This window comes from Hemitrygon akajei, chromosome 2 (genome assembly GCF_048418815.1).
Source record: "Hemitrygon akajei chromosome 2, sHemAka1.3, whole genome shotgun sequence".
Lineage (NCBI taxonomy): Eukaryota > Metazoa > Chordata > Chondrichthyes > Myliobatiformes > Dasyatidae > Hemitrygon > Hemitrygon akajei.
Window position 1 is genome coordinate 83,477,677 of NC_133125.1, and position 23,007 is coordinate 83,500,683.

The window sequence follows — 23,007 nt, forward strand, 5'->3', positions numbered from 1 at the left end:
TCTGGTTGAAGAAATCTTCCTCACCTCAATTTTAAATGGATGTCCTTCAGTTGTGATGACTGTAACACCTGGTCCTAATCTCCCTTACTACTGGAAACATCCTCTCAACATCCACTCTGTCAAGTCCTTTTTCGATATTTGTTAGATATCCCCCATTCCTCTAAACTCCAGTGAGTAAAGGACCAGAGCCCTCAAACAATCTTCACATGTTAACCCCTTTATTCCTGCGATCATTCTTGTAAAACGCCTCTGGACCCTCTCCAATGTGAACAGATTAATAGCTTTGATTCATCAGATTGTAACTAGATTTGTAGCTTTGCTCCCACAAGTTTCAGATTTTTTTAAAAACACTTAGAGTACTTCTCTTTATCCAAGGTAAATTTCAAATTATCTTTGGCCTGTATCTTATTTAATACAATAACAAACTAACTACCTCTCAGGATTCTATGACTTAACTCAAAAATGTCTATCCTCAATCCCACCACCAGGACATTCTCCTTTCTTTTTGAATTATGAACCCCTTTCAGTATTATGTCTCTTATCTATTAACTCAGCTCTGGCATACATCTGTGATATCTGCAAACCTCTTCATAAACCCCTGCCACCAATCTTTCCTTCCCTTAAACAGCCAGAAGTCTCCTCTGTAACTATTTCCATATTGCTTTTCTCTTTGTGCCCAACTTCTTTCGTACTGCTTGGTCTTTCTTCACTGCTTCCACTGCAGAATGTGCCTCTGCACATTTTTGTTAAATGAAACGTGTTACAAAAATATTAGGCACAAAGCAGACACCAACCCTCAAGTCTGTTTCCTTTGTGGACTGCATGGATCTGACTTTGTTTCAGTTCTACACAGACTCTTCTCTCTCATCCTTTTGCCAGTCTGATTGGTGATAATGTTGGTGCTACTTGCTACACTCATGAAGAACTCAAAAGAAAATCTTTTTTTAAGAATGAAGGGGTGAACTTATTGAAACTTCTCAAATATTGAAAGGCCTAGATTGAGAAAATATTTCCTATAGTGGGGGAGTGTAACCAGAGAGCTATGCCTGTCATGTGACAGCACTGCGCTCACCTGGTCGGAGGTCACACCATCTGCCAGTCAACATTTCACCCCTCCCAACTAACCAATGCACACTTAACCATTGGCTACCTTAATTGAATTCACCTGTCTAGCACCAAGCCATTGGCCCCCTGACCTATAAGGGTGCTACATGTGCTTGGCTCACTCTTTTTTGTCATCCTCGAGGGACCACCCTGCTTCACTCCAGGCTGAAGACCACAGAACAGTGCTGGAGACACATGGTAAGGTGTGCATTGAATAGGGTTGTGGGAGAGTTTATTGTTGTCCCTTTAGCAAAGAGCCGTGCTTGCCCATGGCCAAGGGGGGCAGGTATTGTAGTTACTTTTCCCTTGCTTGTATGTGTACCTGTACTCTGTCCCCACACTGTTTTCCTGTGTATTGTACTGCAGACCCGACCTTTCCCACGCTCCTCTATTCTAAGCGTGTTTGTACGAATACTGTAGCTGCTTGTGTTGTTCCCAAGCTTTTTCTCCCCTTGTAAATAAACTCCTTATTATTAAAACTGTGTGTCCAGAGCTCTTGCCTTTGAGACCCAAAGAATCTTTCTCATTTCCATCACAACAGGGAGTCAAGGACCAGGGGCCTCAGAATATAAGGATGTTCCTGTAGAACAGGGATGAGGAGAGATTTCTTCAGTCAGGGGGAAGTAAATCTATGGAATTCCTTGCCACAGACTAATGTAGAAGCCAAGTCATTTGGTATATTTAAAGTGGACTTTGATATGTTCTTGGTTGGTAAAGGCATCAAAGGTTTCGGGGAGAATGCAGGAGAATAGGATAGAGAGGGATATTAGGTCTGCCATGATAGAATGGTGGGGGACTAGATGGACCGAATGGCACAGTTCTGCTCCTGTGTCAGATTTTTCACTACTTATTTGCATTCTGCTGTCCCCTTGACATGACCTGTACATGACTCCTCTTTTCCTCCCTTTCTTAGTTTAGTGAACAATACCTATCACAAGCCCATAAACTCCTTCACCACCTCCCACTCTGCTCTCTGCAATACATCCATTCAATTTTCCCTGCTCCTCCCAAGCTGACACATCTATTCTAACGACAAGACTTTCCCCACTTTCTGAGAAGCATTTGCTTTTTCTTTAATTGTGTTGTAGATGGAATTAATGGAGTTAGAGATTTACCTTCAGAATGCAATTTCTCTTTATTACAGTCTGATGTCAGCAATCGAGTCATTCATTCTGCAACAAATGCTCTCTGATCCTAAGTTTCTATTATTCTTGTGCTATTTCTTATCTACTTCTCTCCCCAGTTTATCTCTGCCCTGTATAGATGGAATGAGATAAGCCACTTGCAGTGTCAAGCATTAGCACCTCTTGCACTACATGAGATATCTACAGTTCTGTCTTTACCTTATATGTACAATGTCAAGCTTCCATGGAGTTTAGCAGACATTGCCTGGTAAACTGGCATGGGTTTACTCAGGATCGGCTCTCATCCCTAAACATTAACTGTTGTGACTGTTCGCTTCCCTTCGTAAATGCTGCTTGAGCTGCTCAATTCCACTGGCGCTTTGTGCTTATTCACCAGAATAGTTCCATTCAGTTCTCCGAGGTGTTCCTGAACTTGCAGTTGCCATATCCCAATCCCACTCTGTCCACTTCGCCCATATCTTCCATTTAGGTACATTGTAGATCTTGGGGATCAATAACACTGAATCAGTTGTGTAGGGTAGAGACATGAGACAAGAGATGTTGGAATATGGAGCAACAAACTAACTGCTGGACAGGACAGTGCGGAAAGAGAAAGATGGATCAAGACAACCTGCTAGATCTTCACAAGTCCTGTTGTAGGGTTTCAACTCAAAATGTTAACAGTTCCTTTCCTCTTTCAGATGTTGCTTGACCCGCTTAATTTCACCAAATTCATCTTTACTTTTCTGCTCCCCCCAATCCATTCACCCCCCCCCCCTCACCTCATTCAGGGCCCCAAACAATCCTTCCAGGTGAGGCAACACTTCATTTGTGAATCATCTGTTGTTTCCGGTGCTTCCAATGAGGGTTCTTCTATATTGGTGAGACCTAAAGTAAATGGTGGGACTGCCCTTTGTCCATGCCTAACCAACTGAATTGCCTACTCCCATTGATCTGCACCTGACCATAACCCTCCATGCCCTTACTATCCATGTACCTATTCAAACCTCTCTTAAACATTGAAATCGAGCCAGATTGCTCCACTTGCACTGGCATCTTGTTCCACACTCTCAGGACCATCTGAGTGAAGACGTTTCCCCTCATGTTCCTCTTACACTTTTCACCTTTAATCCTTGACCCATTATATCTTGTCCCACCAACCTCAGTGGATAAAGCCTGCTTGCATTTACCCTATCTATGCCTTTCATAATTTTGTATACCTCAATCAAATTGCCCCTAAATCTTCACGTTCTAAGGAATAAAGGATTAGAATAACCTATTTAATCTTTCCTTATTACTCAGGTCCTCCAGTTCCAGCAATATCCTTGTAAACATCCTCTGTACTCTTTCAACCTGACTTGCATCTTTCCTGTAGGTCTGTGATGAAAACTGCACACGATACTCCAAATTAGGCCTCACCAATGTCTTATACAACTTCGACATAACATCTCATCTCCTGTACTCAGTAGATAGATAGATAGATACTTTATTCATCCCCATGGGGAAATTCAACTTTTTTTCCAATGTCCCATACACTTGTTGTAGCAAAACTAATTACATACAATACTTAACTCAGTAAAAAAAAATATGATATGCATCTAAATCACTATCTCAAAAAGCATTAATAATAGCTTTTTAAAAGTTCTTAAGTCCTGGCGGTTGAATTGTATTTATGAAGACAAATGTGCCAAAAGATTGCTTTACGACCCTGTCTACCTATGCCACCACTTTCCATGAATTATGGACCTGTATTCCCAGATCCCTTTGCTCTAGCATTCCTCAGTGCCTGAGTACTCACTGTGTAAGACCAAAACTGTTTGGTCCTACTAAAGTGCAACACCTTGCCTGCATTAATTTCCATCTGCTGTTTTTCAGTCCATTTTTCCAATTGGTGCAGAACCTGCTGCAAGCTCTGATTGTCTTCCTCACTGTCCACTGCACCCCCAAATCTGGTGTCATTCGCAATGCTGCTGATGCAGTTAACCACATTATCATCCAGATCATTGGTGCTTTGTCGAGCGCCTCTGCTCCATCCACCAAAAGTGGAATTTCCTAGTGGCCAAACATTTTAATTTCTTTCTTCATTCTCATTCTGCCCAGATAATTACTACACAATAAATTAACATATTAAACATAACATGTAATTGACCTTTACTGTCTACTCTTTTGAACAATGACTTGAAAGAGCAGCCAAAGGCAAAATTATTTACTTATTATCTTTGTAATTAACAAGTCAAGAAGACTCTGGGGTGGCATATTAAGGCAGCTCTCTCAAAGTCTTCTTCTATTACAGTGCCAACAGTCGTGGTTAAATTCCCTCTGCTGTCTGTAAGGAGTTTGCATGTTCTCCCTGTGATCTCGTGGATTTCCTCTGGGTGCTCTGGTTTCCTCCCACATTCTAAAGAAGGATGGGGTATGGTTAGAGTGTTGTGGACATGCTTTGTTGGCATCAGAAACATGTCAACACTGTGGTTTGTTGCATATGTGACAAATAAAGCTAATGTTTTAATCTATTTTTATCTATGGAAAGAGAAATTAACGTTTCAGGCCCTGGACTCTCCAGCATTCATGTTTCATTATGCTTTAATTTAAATTTTCATTTAGTTATTTGTGAGATGTTCCATATAGTTCTTTGCTTCTTTAGACAAGCAACAGTATCATGGACAAATAGAATGCAATAAATTGGAAGGTATTATAAACAATAAATATAAAGGTATTATTTGGAGTGGGTTTAATTAAAGTGTTCAGAAAGAGATGGAGAAAGAAACACATTCAGGAGCTTAGTGGTACAGATGCAGCCACCTTCAACAGGCTCGATGATGAAAACAAAATTACATTTTGGTGGGATATAGAATCCTTGAGAGCTTCAGATTCTCACTGAACTATATAGAGATGAGACAAGGCCATTAAGATACTTCAGTACAAGTGTTAGACATTTAAGCCGGATGGATGGATCAGAAATCAGACAGACATGGATTGAGATGGTGTACACGTGGCTGGTCAGTGTGCTGAAGTTTATGGGACACTGGATTCTGATGCCCTCCTGTCCAGCTTTCCAAGTGTAGAACTAAGCACAAGCAACCAATATTTATATTTTAGCTGTGGCATGGAATGTATTAATTTCCGAAGTATAGATATGAATGCGAGCAACTTACCCTTGATCCATGTAATATGGCAATGAGGTTTAATACATTGTATCCAAAATGATATGCTATTACTTACAAGGAATAATGAAATGACACACACTGATCTAGTGTAATAAAGAAATGCAGGGAATCAAAATTAATAGAAATGTGTTGCAAGCATTTTGATAATGTGCCTTCAGCAGCTCTCTCGATGTCATCTTCAATTTAATTAAATTCACACATGCCACTTCATTTTATGTTCAAGAAAGCGAAGAATTAGTGTGTCTGCTGCCTCATGCTCTCTCATTCTCTCGCTCTCACTGACTCCCTCTCTCTTTGACTCTCTCTCTTTCTCCCTCTCTCCCTCTTTGTTTCCCTCTGCATCCCTCCCACTCCCCCTTCTCCCTGTCCCCTTCTCTCCCTCTGTCTCTCTTACTAACTCCCTCTCTTGTTGACTCGCTCTCTTTATAATCTCTGAATCTTGCTCTCTTTCATTTTTATGTTTCTCTGTTGAAGTTTTTAACTAATAACCAAAGCAAGATATTCTAAGGATTATCAGCTGCTTATGCAAAGACAGATGGAATTATCAAGGAATGCCCTATTTCTTTTTCAGTTTATGGTCTATAATTAACATAATAATTTGGTGAGAAATATTTATATTTTCCAGCTTATTCTCACAGCTTTCTCCCAGTCTCACTTAATCGGATTTATATAAAGCTTGTTATTTTGCCAGTTTTATGAGTACAGTGAGGTAAACAGAATGTTGGTAGGCTACAGAATGTGACAGTTCTGATCATTTTGAGTGGAGATGGTCATTAATTCTGCTGTTAACAAACCCTGCAAAAAAAACTTACTGTTTTTTATTTGGAATTTGTGCTTTTATTGGCGGCAGTAGTTTAATAATTTAATTATTTATTGAAATACAGCACAGAATAGACCCTTCCGTCTGTCTGAGCCACACTGCCTGGCAATCCCCTAATTTAATCCTAGCCAATTTACAATGGCCAATTAACCTACCAACTGGTAGGTCTTTAGCCAGAGAAGGGTGAATTTGTGGAATTTATTATCACAGGCAGCAGTGGAGACCAAGCCATTGTGTCTATTTAATGCAGAACTTGATAGCTTCTTGACTGGACATGAGATGAAAGCCGGGGAGTACAGCTGAGGAGGGGAAAAAATGATCAGCCATGATTGAGTGGCTCAGTGGGCTAAATGGCTTAATTCTGCTCCTATGTATTAAGGCCTTATTTCTTTGGACTGTTGGAGGAAACTGGATCATCACACGCACTATCACGGGAAGAACCTACAAGCTCCTGACAGACAGTGGCAGGAATTGAATTTGGGTCGCCTGTACTGTAAAGCAGTGTGCTAACCACTATGCTACCATGCCTCCTTCCAGTTCCTGCTTTGTCTGTTCATTAAGTCAGTTGTTTTATGAACAAACTGACCCTTTTTGCTCATGTGATTTTCTAAGTCTGGCCTAACTCCAAATCACTGGGCTAATACATGCTGGTATTTATATATTTATGTACACTTTATTTCTTTCTATAATTTAACTTCTAACTTTATTTTTGCATGGTTCTTTATTCTTTATAATTGATACACCAACACACCATAGCAAATCCCAAATACATGTAAATATATATGGTGGCTGTCCATTGTGTCTGACGATGACGGGAAACCTGTGGGAGAGGTTTTAAAGTGGAAAAGCCTTTGCATTGGGGCATTTCCACTCTCTCGACCTTGGAAGTCTGGGTCCACTGGTATGAACAAGCGTCACAACTGGGGTCTTCCTTGACTTCATCATGCCCTTTCCTCGGCACAGAGCATCGCAGTCACCTTCCTGCTCATTGGATCTCACTGTAGCTCTCATCCCTGCAGTCCACCGAAGCTGACTTCACGTGCTAGGACTATCTCACTGAGGAATCAGGCCGTGGGCTACTCTCACCTGCTTTCACCTTCCCATCAAGACCAACCAACAGGGTGTGGCTGTTGTCACACGCAAATAGCTAGTTGGAGACAGAGGTGAGAGCTGAGTGTCCGGTGGGGGCCAAAGGTGAAGAAGCCGACCTGGAATGGACACAGTCCCCTTCAACAGAGCTACTACTCCTCTCTGGACTCCTTGTGAATATACACTGTGCGGTGAATAAATAACATAAAATAGATAAATAAAAAAAGAGCTACAGCACCATAACAGGACATTCTGGACCAACTAACCCACTAACTTGTAAGCCTTTAGAATGTGGCAGGAAACTGGAGCGCCAGAGGAAAACCACATAGTCACGGAAAGAAGGTGCAAGTGGATGGTTGTGTTGGAAGGGCCTGTTCTAAGCTGTGTCGGGAAATAAAAATAAAATAGAGTCCTCCAAGAGGACGAAACCTTGTTGTTAGGTTTGGAGGCTTGTGTGCCTCAGTAACCAGGAGGAGGTATATTGGTTGGAGTCAGGGCTTTATGCTTTGCCTCTTGGTAGGGTCAGCCATGCCAAATCGGTCAAAGGGTAGAGACCAGACTAAGAATGGTCCACCTGCCATCCAGGTTTGGGGATGCAGCTCAGGGCCAACAACCCTGACTGGTCAAACAAAACTGTTACAGAAACAGCAATGAAGAATCCTTCTACATCGGAGTACGATGGTATTCCTGAGTCTCCACCTGGGACTTGCATGACTGACAGTAAACTGAAAGGAAGCTACTGACACAATGAAGGAAACTCAAAATGCTACCAGAAATAGAGAACATTCATTGCTGCCCTAAACGCCATAAGAAAATCACTAATCACTAATAGACAGAGACTAGAATTGAATCTGGGTTACTTGTGCTGAAAAGTGTAGTGCTAACTGCAATTCTATTATAATCCCTGATTCTTGTTGACCTTGGCCCACTGTCAGAAGGCCATGTATTTAATCTCTACTTCTGAGACCATATAAGGTTCCACAGGCTGATCTTGGATGAAAGGTTGTCCTACAAAAAGATGCTAAGCAATATGCATCTGTATTCCTTGGAGTTTTGGAGAATGAGGGATGAACATTTGTAAGCATTTAAAATCCTTAAGAGAATCGGCAGGGTAAAATGTTGAAAAGATTTTAAAGATTAGCTTTATTTGTCACATATATATTGAAGTGAAATTTGTCATCTTGCATCAATGACCGACACAGTCTGAGGATTCTGCAAGAGGCAGCCTGCAAGTGTCGTCATGCTTTTAGCATAAAATGGCCACAACTTATTAACTGTATGTCTTTGAAATGTGGCCTGAGAAAATGGAGGACACCCACGCAGTCACGGGAGGACATGCAAACTCCTTACAGATAGCTACAGGAATTCAACCTGGCCGGGGATCGCTGGTGCTACAGAGTGATGTGCTAACTGCTCTGCTATCGTGCCACTCTGGAACTGTTCCCAATATTGGAAAATTCACACGCAATGGGACATGGTTTCAAAATAATGAGCTCATCATCTAAACCTGAAATGCATGGAAATCTCTAGAATTCTGCGCTCCAGAGGCTGGTGGTTGGCAGGATGTGTTTAAGACAGAGATGGATAACTATTTGAATGAACGAGGAACTGAATGTTTCATAAGACCCAGAAGAGGCATTGAGGCCAGCGTACATCAGCCATCATCATAATAGATGGCACAGCAGGCTTGTGAGTTCCAGTGACCTACTCCTCCTGCTCTGAAGAAAATACATCTAGCTTGTCCAACTTCTCCACATGCAGATTTCTTCCAAACCAAGCAGTATCCTGGTAAGCCTCCTCTGAAACGTCACCAATTCCAAACTAACTTATTTATTTATTTATTGGGATGCAGTGTGGATCCAGCCTTTTGAGCCACACCACTCAGCAACCCCGGTTTTAACCCTAAGCTAACCACAGGACAATCTACAATGACCAATTAAGCTACTAACCGGTATATCTTTGGACTGTGGGAGCACCCGGAGAAAAAGCACACATTCCGTGGGGAGAACATACAGACTCCACATAGATGATGTCAGAATTGAACTACAAGTCCGACGCACCAAGCTGTAATATTGCTGCTCTAACCGCTTCACTATGGTCACACCAACTTTGATGAAAGGCCTTTGATAAAATGTCCGACAGGACCACACTAGCTGCCACCCAGCCAAGGATTCCACAGTGAGCTGTCAGCTAGATAAAGCACTTTTTACAGTGCATTCTCGCCTCCATGCCTGGAGGTTCTGGAGTGGAAGTTTATGATGTGCAACATATTCAGCTCAGATAACCTCTCACTCCATTAGATAGGGGAAAGAAGACAGAAGAAGGAGGAAGGGGCAGGAATATAAACTGGCAGGTGATAGGTGAAACTAAGAAAATATACATACATATATGGACTTTATTCCTTAGAATGTAGACAATTAAGAGGAGATTTGATGCAGGTGTACAAGATTATGAAGGGTATAGGGAATGTAAATACAAATGGGCTTTTTCCACCAGAGGTCATAGGTTAAGAGTGAAAGGTGAAAAGTTTAAGGGGAACACAGGGAAACTTCTTCCCTTGGAAGTTTGTGACAGTGTACAATGAGCTGCGAGCGCAAATGCAGTATGCAAGCTCAAATTCAATGTTTGTTTAGATAGGTATATGGATGGCAGGGGTATGGAGGGCTATGGTCTGGGTGCAGATCGATGGGAGTAGGCAGTTTAAATGGTTTTGGCATGGACTAGATGGGCCAAATGGCCTGTTTCAATGCTGTACTTTTCTATGACTCCATGACTCTGTCTTTTTCTTGTAACCTTTATTTTGAATATTAATATTTTAATTAAGTTAAGCATTTCAGTGACTTTTTTATATTTTTGTGAAGATTTTTATCATTTTCTTTCTTAATTTTTTCTAGCTCTATCATCAGGTTCTATATATCTTGGGTTCCAAGTCCACAGGTGACTAAATGTGGTAAAGCAAGTAGATAACGTTCTCAAGAATGCACGGAGCATCTGTCTTCACCATCACTGAGCGCAAGAGTCAATAAATCACATTGTAGCTACATAAAACACTAGTTAGGCTCCACTTGGAGTATTGTGTTCATCTCATTACAGGAAAGATGGGGGAACTTTGGAAAGGATGGAAAGATCCTTCGGAAGTTAAGAATGAGGCAAAGTCTTGTAGTTACAGGCACTTTATTTGGTGTTCATAACAGTAAAACTAACAGTAACCACCTCATTCTACTGTAAGGGAGAGAGAGAAAGAAAGGGGAGAACAAAATCTAGCTCACTGGAGAGGTAAAGCAAATTCCATCGATAAGAGGTATGCCATGAAATAGTCAGTTTCTGTAGTGTGACACAGGCTACAGAGAAACATCCATAAAAATACAGAATTGGCTATACTGCAGTTGATGAAGATTCACTAAACAATTATGCACATACAAGTAATTATATAAAAATTATAAGCAAGAATAGGAAAGTTAAACTGCAAGAAACTTAATAACTTTACACTCTTATCCAAGAATTAGGAATTATATATTTGAATATACAAAATATTTATTTCTTTATTTGAGCAGAAATGGGTCAAATGATCTGTCCAATGTTATATACCCCTAGGGTTCATTTTTTCTGTGGACTGTCACTTTAAAACGCCAAGAGAATGAGACTGACTTTTGGACAGTTAGATTTCTACTGACTACCAAATTGCTTTTTTACTATGGTGAAAGAGGTGGAGTTCTTTGATGGACAATGAATGTTTACATTTTTCCACGGCTTGTTTTGGATGTACAAGGACACAGAGAGGCACACACAGTCAGAGTAGAGACAGATTCAGTCAATGAAAGACACCAGTAAGTATGGTCGCTGGCTTAAACTTTCAGTAGCCCAAAGGGGTGAGTTGAGATCAATCCAGAGTATTAATAAATGTTTCTCACAAGTGTTGCAACTAGAAGAAGTTTGCAGAGGGGAGAGGAGAGGAAGGTTTGAAACAGAAGAAACCTAGTGACAAAAAGATCACTGTTTGGATTCTCTCTCTAAGTAGCCCGTAAGAGAGAGTTTGATTCCATTCGAATACTAAAGTGTGATTGTCACTTAGTTAATCCACAGGAGTGGGTTCTCTGGTGAGGGGAAAACCTTTGTGATTACCATGTGTGTGTTTACCCTTTGTCTGGGTGTGGTAGTTCACTGAAGAAAGGCACCCCTGTGGCAAATCACTGTTGGAGTTATTTCGTATGTCATGGAACTGAATAAGTGGCGATCATGTTGTGTGATTGGGGTCACCTTGTGGAATCTACCAGTGTGTCGACCCTTGCCTGGGTGGTGGTTCCCTTGAAGATGGTCCCCTTTGTGATAAGCTATTATTGGTGATAATCCGTACATAGATTCTGTTTGCGTATCCTGTGGCCACCACTTTGAGATGTCCTGTTGCTGAATTCGGGTGTGGTTCCACTTGTGTTGAAAGGATATTCGTTGAAGATCACTGTCGGAGATACTTACTGTGTGGAGTGGAACAACTTCAGAGATAAACCTACTGCTGTTGTTATTTTGTATTGCTGTTGTGGAATCTGTGGAATATCGATGTAATTGTCTTCTCACAACATTTGCCTTTGGATTACAAATACCTCACATTAATTCACCTGAGGATTGAACTGAACTTTCTTACATACAATCGTAAGATTGTAACTCTTGCCACCTGAGCCTGAATGAATTTGGGAACTGTATTTGCACCTCTGTACTTGCATAACACTGCTAACTCTTGGTATTACATAGTTACTAATAAAATAGTGATTGTTAACAGCAAAACCAGACTCCAAGTGTGTTCTATTGCTGCTGACACTTTTACAGGGTTGCATGTATGCAACAACAACGTGCCACACCTTTCGTTAAGATCTTGGCTGATCTTGTATCCTAACTCACCCCTGGGTGATTCCAGGGACAGCCTAGGGATCAGTCTGGTCATTCTTTTGGGAATTGTGGCCAGCCCACCTTGGGGATTGCAGGAGTTGAAGGAGGCAGCTCACCTCAACCTTCTCAAGGGCAACCAGTGATGGACAACTAAATGCTGGCTAAGCTCATGAAGACCGCATGTACACAAGACTGCTAATATGATCTATTCCATGCTCTGTATATCTGAAGCATAACTTCCCCACTTCTGTATTCCATTTCCCTTGCAATAAACAAAACTTATGCTAGCTTGATTAATTATTTGTATTACCTGTAAGCATCTGTTGTTGTAGCTTATTGATAAACGGTAAACATCCCTCTATATATTACAGCTTCCCAAACTCTCGTTTGGATAATATGCTCTCTTCACATTTTCTCTTCCAGAATGGACAATTGCACATTTTCCTGGATTATACTTCATTTGACAGATCGTTGTTGACTCTCTTATCCTATGTATATCCTTCTCCAGTCTATATTCTCTTCACAACTAACTTTCCTACAAAACTTTGTTTTATTTGATGACCTGATCTTCAAGATTTCAGCTACTTCACTTATACATATTCCAAAGTGCTGAGGTCAACAAAAACTTTATGACTCTCCACTTGTAATAGATTATCAAATAGAAAAAAAATCTTGTTTATGCTTACTCCCTATTCACTGCAGCGATAAATAGATTTTTAAGATTCAGTGGAAGGTCATTGGAAAGATCAAAAGAAAGTATTTGTTGAAGACAGATGTGATTGCAAAATGAATTTTAGTGGTAAGAGAAATTTGGAAAAATGAAAGTCAAGGTGAAAGACACAGAAATTAAAACAAAAAGTGGAACAGAACTCTATCAACATTGGTATTCCTGGAGGAGAAATTTCAGTAGGATAAGCAATAATGCTACAGGTTGACCACTGATTTTCCGGCGCTCTCCATTCCTAAACCTAGTCAGATTAATGGTTTTGTTGGATTAAAAGAGGGCACACAATAATAATAGCAAAAATGGACTATAAAACTTTAAAAAGGATTATTAATTAAACAAAATTTAAATGTAAATTTATTAATTACTATGCTTACAAAGAATGTTGCTTCTCGATTATCTTTTTAAACATTAAAACATAAGAAATAGAAGCAGGATTAGGCCATCTGGCCCATTGAGCCTGCTCCATCATTCACTAAAATCATGGCTGATTTGGCTATGGACTCAACTCCACCTACCTGCCTTTTCCCCATAACCCTTAATTCCCCTACTATGCAAAAATCTATCCAACCTTGTCTTAAATATATTTACTGAAATAACCTCCACAGCTTCATTGGGCAGAAAATTCCACAGATTCACCATTCTTTGAGAAGAGCCATTCCTCCTCATCTCCATTCTAAATTTATTCCCCCGAATCTTGAGGCTATGTCCTCTAGTTCTAGTCTCACCTACCAGTGGAAACAACTTTCCTGCCTCTATCTTATCTATCCCTTTCATAATTTTATATGTTTCTATAAGATATCCACTCATTCTTGTGAATTCCAGTGAGTACAGTCCCAGGCACTCAATCTCTCCTTGTAGTCTAACTGGCTCATCTCTGAAATCAACCTGAGGAACCTCCTCTGCACCATCTCCAAAGCCAGTACATCCCTCCTCAAGTAAGGAGACCTGAACTGCATGCAGTACTCCAGGTGCGGCCTCACCAGTACCCTGTACAGTTGTAGCATAACCTCCCTGCTTTTAAATTCAATCCTTCTAGCAATGAAGGTCAACATTCCATTTGCCTTCTTGATAGCCTGCTGCACCCACAAACCAAACTTTTGCCATTCATGCATAAGCATTCCCAAGTATCTCTGCACAAAAGCATGCTGCAATCTTTTACCATTTGAATAATAATCTGATCTTCCATCTTTCCTTCCAAAGTGGATGACCTAGCATTTACTAACAATGTATTCCATCTGCCAGATCCTTGCCCACTCACTTAACCTATCTGTATCTTTCTGTAGACTCTCCATATGAACAGTTTATTTTTTCACTTATTTTAGTGTCATCAGCAAACTTAGATACACTACACTCAGTCTCCTCTCCCAGATCATTCATGTATGTCATGAATAGTTGCGGGCCCAGCACTGACGCCTGTGGCATCCAGGCAAAGTTGTTTCATGTGCTGTGAACTCTCTCTATGTAATATTTCTTGCATCAAATAAAAATTCATTGGCTCTTGTTCTGCCACGAAGGTACATTTCTCTAACCCTTTGATTAAATCACCCAACAACTCAATTAACTTGTCAATAGTAAATCTTTCAGTTTCATCTGTTTCATCATCATCGCTGTCATCTTCATCACTTGCAGTGTTTTTATCAGAATTCAGAACACTGTCTATAATTCCCGAGCCCGCAGGGTGATGCACACACTTAGATTTCTTCATTAAGACTACTTGCTATATCTTTGAAAGCAGGTCCTGAAACACTTTTTGCATACACAATCAAATCATGAACAACCACTTTTTCCTATGGTACATGAAGTCCCATAAAATCATCATCAAGCTTTTCTTCAGACAAATTATCAAACATCAAGGCAGGCCACAACTTATGCCAGCCATTCTTTAGTGTTGAACGTTCTATCTGCTCCCACGCTCAAGCAATGAGCCAAAGAACGTCCTTCCTGTTAAATTCTTTAATAAATGTCTGTACAGAATTGTCAGCATTCATCTCATCTAACAGACGTTTCAGGAAAAGCGAGCGATACTTGACCTCATCCGAATTAAAAGAACCATCAGTTTCCGGTAATCGGTGGTCAACCTGTATATTAAACTAGTGCAGATTCTGTAAAGTTCCTCATAATGTTTTACCACATTAAAGGTGATAATTAAATGTAGTTTTAGAAGTTTATGATTGCATTTTCCACACTCAACTATTTTCAGTTTTAGATTTATCACATGTTAACATACGGTATTTGAGTTAACAACCTATACCCTAATATTGAGCAAATCTACATGAACATTGCCACAAGAAAACAGAAATCCATTATCAAGGACCCCCACAATCCTCTCCTCTCTCTGCTGCCATTGGGATGGAGTTACAGGAGCCTTACTTCCCACACCACTGGGTTCTGGAACAGTTATTACTCCTTAACCATTAGGCTCCTGAACCAGTGTAGATAACATTACTCACCTCATCATTGCACTGATTCCACAACCTATGGGCTCGCTTTCAGGGATTCTACAACCCATGTTCTCAGTTTTTTTTATTTGCTTATTAGCTTTTTTGTATTTGCACGGTTTGTCTTCTTTTGCACATTTGTTGACAGTTTTTGTTTGTGTAGTTGATTGATTGATTCATTGATTCTATTGTATTCCTTTGTTCTGCTGTGAATGCCTGCAAGAAAATTTACCTCAGGGTAGTATGTGGTGACATACATGCACTTTGATAACACATTTACTTTATCTTCGACACAAAAATGCATTGGGTGCAACTCAGATGTGTCACCATACATTCCAGCATCAACATAGCATGCCCACAATGTTCAGCAGGACAACACAGAACACATCAAAACAGAAGCATCAAAAGAACAAGAATAAAAGAAGCCCCTTTCCTGGCTTTTCCCTTGCCCCTCCCTCCCACATACCTACCTGAAGATTGCCCTTCAGCTTCAGGACAGGCTCCTTTCTGCGGGCTCCAGCCTTCAGCTTCAGGAGTTCCATTTTTCCAGTTTTTCTCCATTTCATATTTTACTCTGATGGGAAGCTCACTGTGTGCAGAGTGTTCTCACACTAATTAATCCTAATTAACTTACTCACAGATTTGTAGATTATGTCAATTGGTGACTATGTCTTAAATATCAAAATTAAACAAGATAAAAAAGAACAAAATCATTTAAAACGGCAGGAAAAAAAGGTGCACCTTTTAACATTATAATGTTATTCTCAAAAGCACATCATCAGACTAGATTCAGATAAAATTCATTTTCAGGTTGTTTTGGGAGGTAGCCAAGTAACTCTTTATTCAGGAAAACAGACAGGTTCATGTCTGTACATGGAAGGTATTGGAAACTATTAAAGAAAATATAGTCTCTTATAATATTATTGTTATTTTTATCAAAGGTAAATAATTTTTGACTGGTCTAAAAGTGCTTTGTTTATTTTTTTAAGTCAAGGACAGATAAAGGAGAACCGTTTGACACTGTTCATTTTTCATATACATGGTACCACATAGGAGATCAACACACAAAATTAGGAATGATGGTGTGTACTACAACTAGAATGGCCTGATGGCTAGAACCAGAGTCAGAATAACTAGGCCAATTTTAGTTCGTAATTAATTAACATGGAGCAATACAACACATGTCTGTACTAACCATGATGCTAATCTAATTAATCTCATTGCCTGCACATGGTCCATTTGCTGCCTATTCATGTGTTTGTCTAAGTGGTTTTTAACCATTGCTGTTGTATTTGCTTGTTTTATCTCTCCTGCCAGGATTTTCCAGGTACCTACCTCTTTGCATAAACAGAATACTTGCCCTGAACATCTTCAAACTTTCTGCCTTTCACCTTAGTCCTTTCATCAACATCATCATTATGTGCCATGTTGTATGATATAGATGATCATAGTCTATTCATGACCATGATTGTTCTTGGCAAATTTTTCTACAAAAGTGGTTTGCCACTGCCTTCTTCTGGGCAGTGTCTTTACAAGACGAGTGATCCTAGTCATTATCAATATTCTTCAGAGATTCTCTGCCTGGTGTATGTGTTTACATAACGAGTATTTGTGATATGCACCAGCTGCACGTACGACCATCCACCACGTGTTCCCATGGCTTCACATGACTCTGATTGAGGGGCTAAGCAGGTGCTACACGTTGTCCAAGGGTGACTTGCAGGCTAGCGGCGGGAAGGGATTCCCTACACCTCCTTTTGTAGAGACGTATCTCTACGCTGCCACCAAAGACATCTGCCCTCTAAAATTTCACATTTCTACTTGGGTGGGGGAGGTAGAGGGAGTTGAAACTATCTATCTTCCCTATCCATGCATGGAATATAGGAAACAATAGGGTACAGGACCAGTCCTTCAGTCTGCGATGCCAGTCTACATTAAGCCCATCTCCCTAAATATAGTCTATATTTCCATTCCCTGTCTGATTGTATCTGTGAAAGCTTTATAAACATTGCTACCATATATGCTTCTATTTCTTCCCCAAGCAACATGTGCCCAGGCACCCACCATTGTCTGTGTAAAAGAAAACTTGTCCTGCAGAAATAAAACATTGTCCACTCCTTATTTTGCTTCATAGGGTCGGATGTGGCTGACTTTGATGGCAGAAGTTCCTTGCTCTATAGATTCAACCAAAAGAGTGTGAGTACAGTGAAGGACATGATCTCCCTGAAGTTTAAAACATTACAAAGTGATGGTGTGATGCTACATGGAGAGGGTCAAAGAGGAGACTACATCACACTTGAGCTGAAGAAAAGCAAACTATCTTTGGAGATCAATTTAGGTATGGAGCCTTTTTTAAGAGTTTTCTATCCCACTCATCCACACTGCTTATCTGTTTTGTTGTTGACATTACCAAGAATTTTATGTTAAATCCTGATTTATTTGATTCAGATTCTCTGTCTGTCAATGTAGGGTGTGAACACATGTCTCTTTAATATCTGTGGAGTACAGAAACAGGCCATTGTTTCAGGAGAATGAATTGGAAGTCTATTTGGAGCTAGTGCAGGAGATGAGTGGAGATCAGTTAGGAAGATACCGCATGGTGGAGCTGGCCTGTGAGGACTGGTGACCTACTCCTGCTCTTATTTACTTTGCCCTCGTGTAGCTGTGGATCACTAATCCACAGTCCAGCTGTTGGTCCATTAAATTAAATATTATACTTCCCTTCCCAACATAAACATCTTTCCAAGTGATAGATGGAGTTAAATCTGGCTAAGTGTAAAGTGATTCACTTTGGAAGGTCAAATTGGAAGACAGGATACAGGTTTAGTGGCAGGATTCTTAGCAGTGTGTAGGAACAGAGGGACCTTAGGATTCCAAGTCACTAGATCCCTCAAAGTTGCTGCATAAACTGATAGGATTGTTAAGAAGGCGTATGTTGTGTTCAACTTCATTAGTTTGGGGATTGAGTTCAAAACGGTGTGAAGAAATGTTGCAGCTCTACAAAACCCTGGTTAGAACACACTTGGAATATTGTGTTCATTTCTAGTCACTTCATTATAGGAAGGATATGAAAGCTTTCAAGAGGGTGCAGAGGAGATTTACCAGGATACTGCTTGGATTAGAGAGCATGCCTGATGAGGATAGGTTGAACAAGCTAGGGTTTTTCTCTTTGGAGTGAGGGAGGATGTGAGGTGACTTGATAAAGGTGTACAAAATGATGAGGCATCAATTGAGTGGAAAACCAGAGATACTTTCCAAGGGCAGAAATGGCTGATACCAGAGTGGATAATTTTAAAGAGATTGGAGGAAAATATAGGGGCAGCTGTCAGTAGTAAGTTTTTTTTTAAACAGAGAGTGGTGTTTGTATGGAATGTCCTGCCAGGGCTGCTGGTAGAGGCAGATAAAATAAGGTACACTTAGATAGACACATGGATGATGGAAAAGTGGAGGATTATGTGGGAAGAAAGGGTTAGACTGGTCATAGAATGGGCTAAAAGGTCAGTAAAACATTGTGGGCTGCAGGACCACTGTACTGTACTATTCTATGTTCTTAAATAAATAAAGGATGATGCATGCCGAAGAGGTCAACATTTGAGAAATACAAAGAGATTTGGTATTGATATTGATTTTGGATTATTATTGACACATGTACAGTGAAATGCTCCTGTTTTATGTGTCAACTAGACAAATCATGCCATACATAATTACAATGAGGTAGTAAAATGAGAACAGACTGCAGTTACAGAGAAAGTGCAGTCAGTGTGGGTAGACAAATACAATGCAAGGAAGGTGATAGGATAAATTGGGCGATCAATTTTCTTTTTAGTGTAAGAGAGGTCCATTCCAGTGTCTGGTAACGGTGGGATAGAAGTTGTCCTTGTGTCTAGTCATCCATGCTCTTGGACTTTTGAATCTTCTGTCCAAAGGGACAGAGGAGAAGAGAGGAGATTGAGGGGGGAAGAGTACTTGGTTATGTTGTCTGTTTTCACAAGGTAGTTGGCAGTGTACATGGATGGAATTAAAAATCTGAAATAATTAACTTTCACAGAAAGAATCAGATGTATAATTTTTAAAAAGATGCCTCGGCCTGATTACGCTGGTCATTCAATTCCAGCATCGTTTTCCTTACACATTTTCTAATTTTTTTTCTCACACATCTAAGGGGATACTAAACTACGATCCGTTAATGGTCACACCTCGGTCACACTGGGCAGCTTGTTGGACGACCAGCACTGGCACTCCATTACAATCGAACGGTACAACAAGCAGGTGAACTTCACTGTGGATAAACACACACAGCACTTCCGAACCAAAGGAGAGTTTGATTACCTGGATATTGATTATGAGGTACTGTTATGATATTGTACTAGGAGAGACAATAACTCAGTTAATGATCGTCAGGGGGCTGGGGATAGTTTTGTAGGTATTTGTGGAAGAGATTTGTGTCCTAACAGGAACTGATAAGCAGTGAGGAGTTTTTGACTCGGATGACGTACCTGAAAAGAGGTCAACTAATTTGACAGTTTTGGCTTCAAATCGATCGGAGATGTTTATAGAACAGATCATGGTGGTAGTTAGATACAATTCCCTAACCCGGAAATGTGGAGTTCTGAATTTCTGATGCCTGACCACAATCAGGGTCCCTTAGCACTTTTAGTGATCCCTCCCATCTGTCCAACAATCTCTTTCACCCCCAACCATCAGGAAGAAGATACCATAACTTGGGATAAGAACTGTTAGGATGGGGAATAGCTTCTCTCCCAGGCTTTAAGACAACTGAACTCGCTACCACCATCATATATAAAGCCCCAGTAGTGTTATACTGTTTACTTTTTAACTTCTATTATTATTTGTTAAATTATTTTTGGTAATAATTTATATGTATGGTGCTGTGCACTTTGGACCAGAGGTATGTTGTTTTGTTTGGTGGTATACATGAGTACGGTTGAATGACAATAAACTGAACATTGTCCAGGTTGAAGTGCCTTTTCATGGAGGAGATAGATTGGGGTGTGGATCGGGCTTTCCAAATCTCTGAAAGGAAGCACTCCTTCTTCCCAATAGCAGACCTGTTAAGACCTTTAAGCTTGAGGATGCCCTCTGTTATCAGATTTCCCAAGGCTTGTGACATGATTAGCTAAGCTTTTTATTTGTCACATGTACATTGAAACATTGAAATATTCAGTGAAATGTGTTTGCAGCAACAACAGAATTGTGCTTGGAGCCACTGGCAGATGTCACCACGTTTCTGGTGTCAACAAACATGCCCACAACTTACTAACTGTAACCCTTACATCTTTGGTAACTGGGAGCAAACTGGAGCACTTGGAGTAAAGCCACATGGTCATGGAAAAAACCTTCACACACAGTGGTGGGAATTGAACCCTTATCACTGATCATTGGTGCTGTACAGTGTTACCCTAACTGCTGTGCTACTCTGCCAACCATGAGGACATTGGAAGTAAAACCAGCAGACGAGGGAAAGTCAGAGAGACTGTCACCCTTCCACTCACTGGGCCATTTGAGACTAGGCTAATTGCTCACCCTTCACCCTTCCCAATATCACACGGTAAGGCTTGAACCAGCTTCATGATGTACTGTCACATTCCTAGAAATGAGATCTCCCCCTCTCCCAAAACCTGCATAATCCTGGGCATTAGACCTCCCCTTCTCCCCAAAATCATTTTTGATTTTCATCATTGTCAGGAGCATCACTAAAAAAAACGATTTAAAAAATTACAATATCCTGAAGCTAATTGTAGCCCAGAACTATTCGCCATTATTACACATTCCTCTGTCCCCTCAGGGAACAATCCTCAGAATTCTGTGTTAATTATCACAGAGAAAGAAGATAATTGTTCTCTTCTTCAAGTTACATGAGTTTGCACAAGTTATTTTTCCATAGACAAGCATGACCCTACTAAGATAGCTGATGAATACTTTCACAGTTGTTATACACTATATAATAGCTATTCACTAAATGAAATGTTTAATTAGAAACTCATCTATTATTCGGCACCATAGTGTACCAGCCAAACCCAATTTTTTGACCAACTTTTTCTATTAAAAGCTTAGTAAAGTTTTGCCTAGTATTCTCTAGCTCTGCCTATGAAGTAGATATACTGCAGAGATGAAAGTGGTCATTGCTTTAGGTCAGCCTTGCTTTAGGGCAGCATTTATTTTGAGAGGACTAGAACATAAGAGCAAGGATATGATGCTGCGGCTGTATAAGGCATTAGTCAGACTGCACAGAGTATTGCGAACCGTTTTGGGCCCCTTATGTAAGAAAAGTTATACTGGCATTGGCGAGGGTCCAGAGGAAGTTCATGAAATTGATTGTGGAAATGAAAGGGTTAATGTATGAGGAGTGTTTGATGACTCGGCAGGAATTGAGAAGAATGAGGAGGGATCTCGTTGAAACGTATTAAATATTGAAAGGCCTAGATTGAGTGGGTGTAGAGAGGATGAGAGGGAGAGTCTAGGACCAGAGGGCACAGGCTCAGAATAGAGGGATGTCCATTTAGAACAGAGATGAGAAGAAATTTCTTCAGTCAAAGGGTGGTGATCTGTGAAATTCATTGCCGCAGGTGGTTGTGGAGGCCAAATCATGGAGTGTATTTAAAGCAGAGGTTGATGGATTTTTGGTTAATAAGGGTGTCAAAGGTTATGAAGAGAAGGCAGGAGAGTGGGGTTATGGGAGATGATAAATCAGCCATGATGGAATGGCAGAATAGACTTGATGGGCCAAGTGTCCTAATTCAGCTCCCATGTCTTATGGTCTTATAATAGTCTACCAGAACATTGAATTGATTTAATCCTCCTTGCTTAACAGGTGAAGGATAAAGGTTATCAATAATACAATGCAAAGGAAATCAATAACAGTACAACATCAACAAGCTTCAGGACAATGTGTTTAACCCTTCATGTAGTCAACCTTGTGGCAACATGATGTCCCTGTGAGAAGAAAACATATTTTAGCAAAACTTCTTTTCCTAAGCTCGGCAAAAGAATGATCTGGTGAAAGCCTTGTGTGGGCCTCACTATCAGAAAGATGTTTGTCATTTCAAGTTGTACGCTATCTGTGTTATGAGTTATTCATGTGTGTTTTATAATGCATGCAGTTTTTTCTTCTCAGAATGGATGAGACTAGAACAAGAGGTCATGGGTTTCAGGTGAAAGGTGAAATGTTTAAGAAGAATCTGAGGATGAACTTTGCTCAAAAAAGTGGTGCGACTGTGGAACAAGCAGCTAGAGGAAATGATAGATGAGGATTCAATTGTAAAATTTAAGAGAAGTTTGAATAAGTACTTGGATGACAGAGGCATGGACAGCTGTGGTTGGGTTGCAGCTGGATGGGATTAGGCGGAAAGTCAGGCTGGCACAGATTCTAAGGGTCAGAGGGCTTGTTTTGGTGCTCTATGACTCTAAAAGAAAATAAACTTCCCTCTTAGTGGTGACTGCTGGCTGGATCAAACAGAGATGCATACTTTCCCTAAATGATGCAGTTTGCCTTCCACTTTCAGTCCCAAAATTTCAACAGTTTCTTTCCTCCCACTGATGCTGTTTGTCCCATTGAGTTATAGAGTCATATCACATGAAAGCAGATTCTTTCGCTCAGCTTGTGCATGCCAGTCAAATGCTTCATGCAAACTAGTCA

The 23,007-nt window shown here is 40.4% G+C and overlaps 1 protein-coding gene across 3 annotated transcripts in view; it reads left to right on the forward strand.

Moving 5' to 3' along the window:
• Positions 1–23,007, forward strand: part of LOC140714304 (contactin-associated protein-like 5) — a 1,942,527-nt gene that overhangs the window by 661,421 nt on the left and 1,258,099 nt on the right. For all 3 annotated transcript variants that reach the window (XM_073025413.1, XM_073025423.1, XM_073025434.1), the window contains 2 exons: positions 17,485–17,688; positions 19,513–19,697. In XM_073025413.1, the coding sequence (XP_072881514.1) occupies positions 17,485–17,688; positions 19,513–19,697 (389 nt within the window). The remainder of the gene's footprint in view (positions 1–17,484; positions 17,689–19,512; positions 19,698–23,007) is intronic.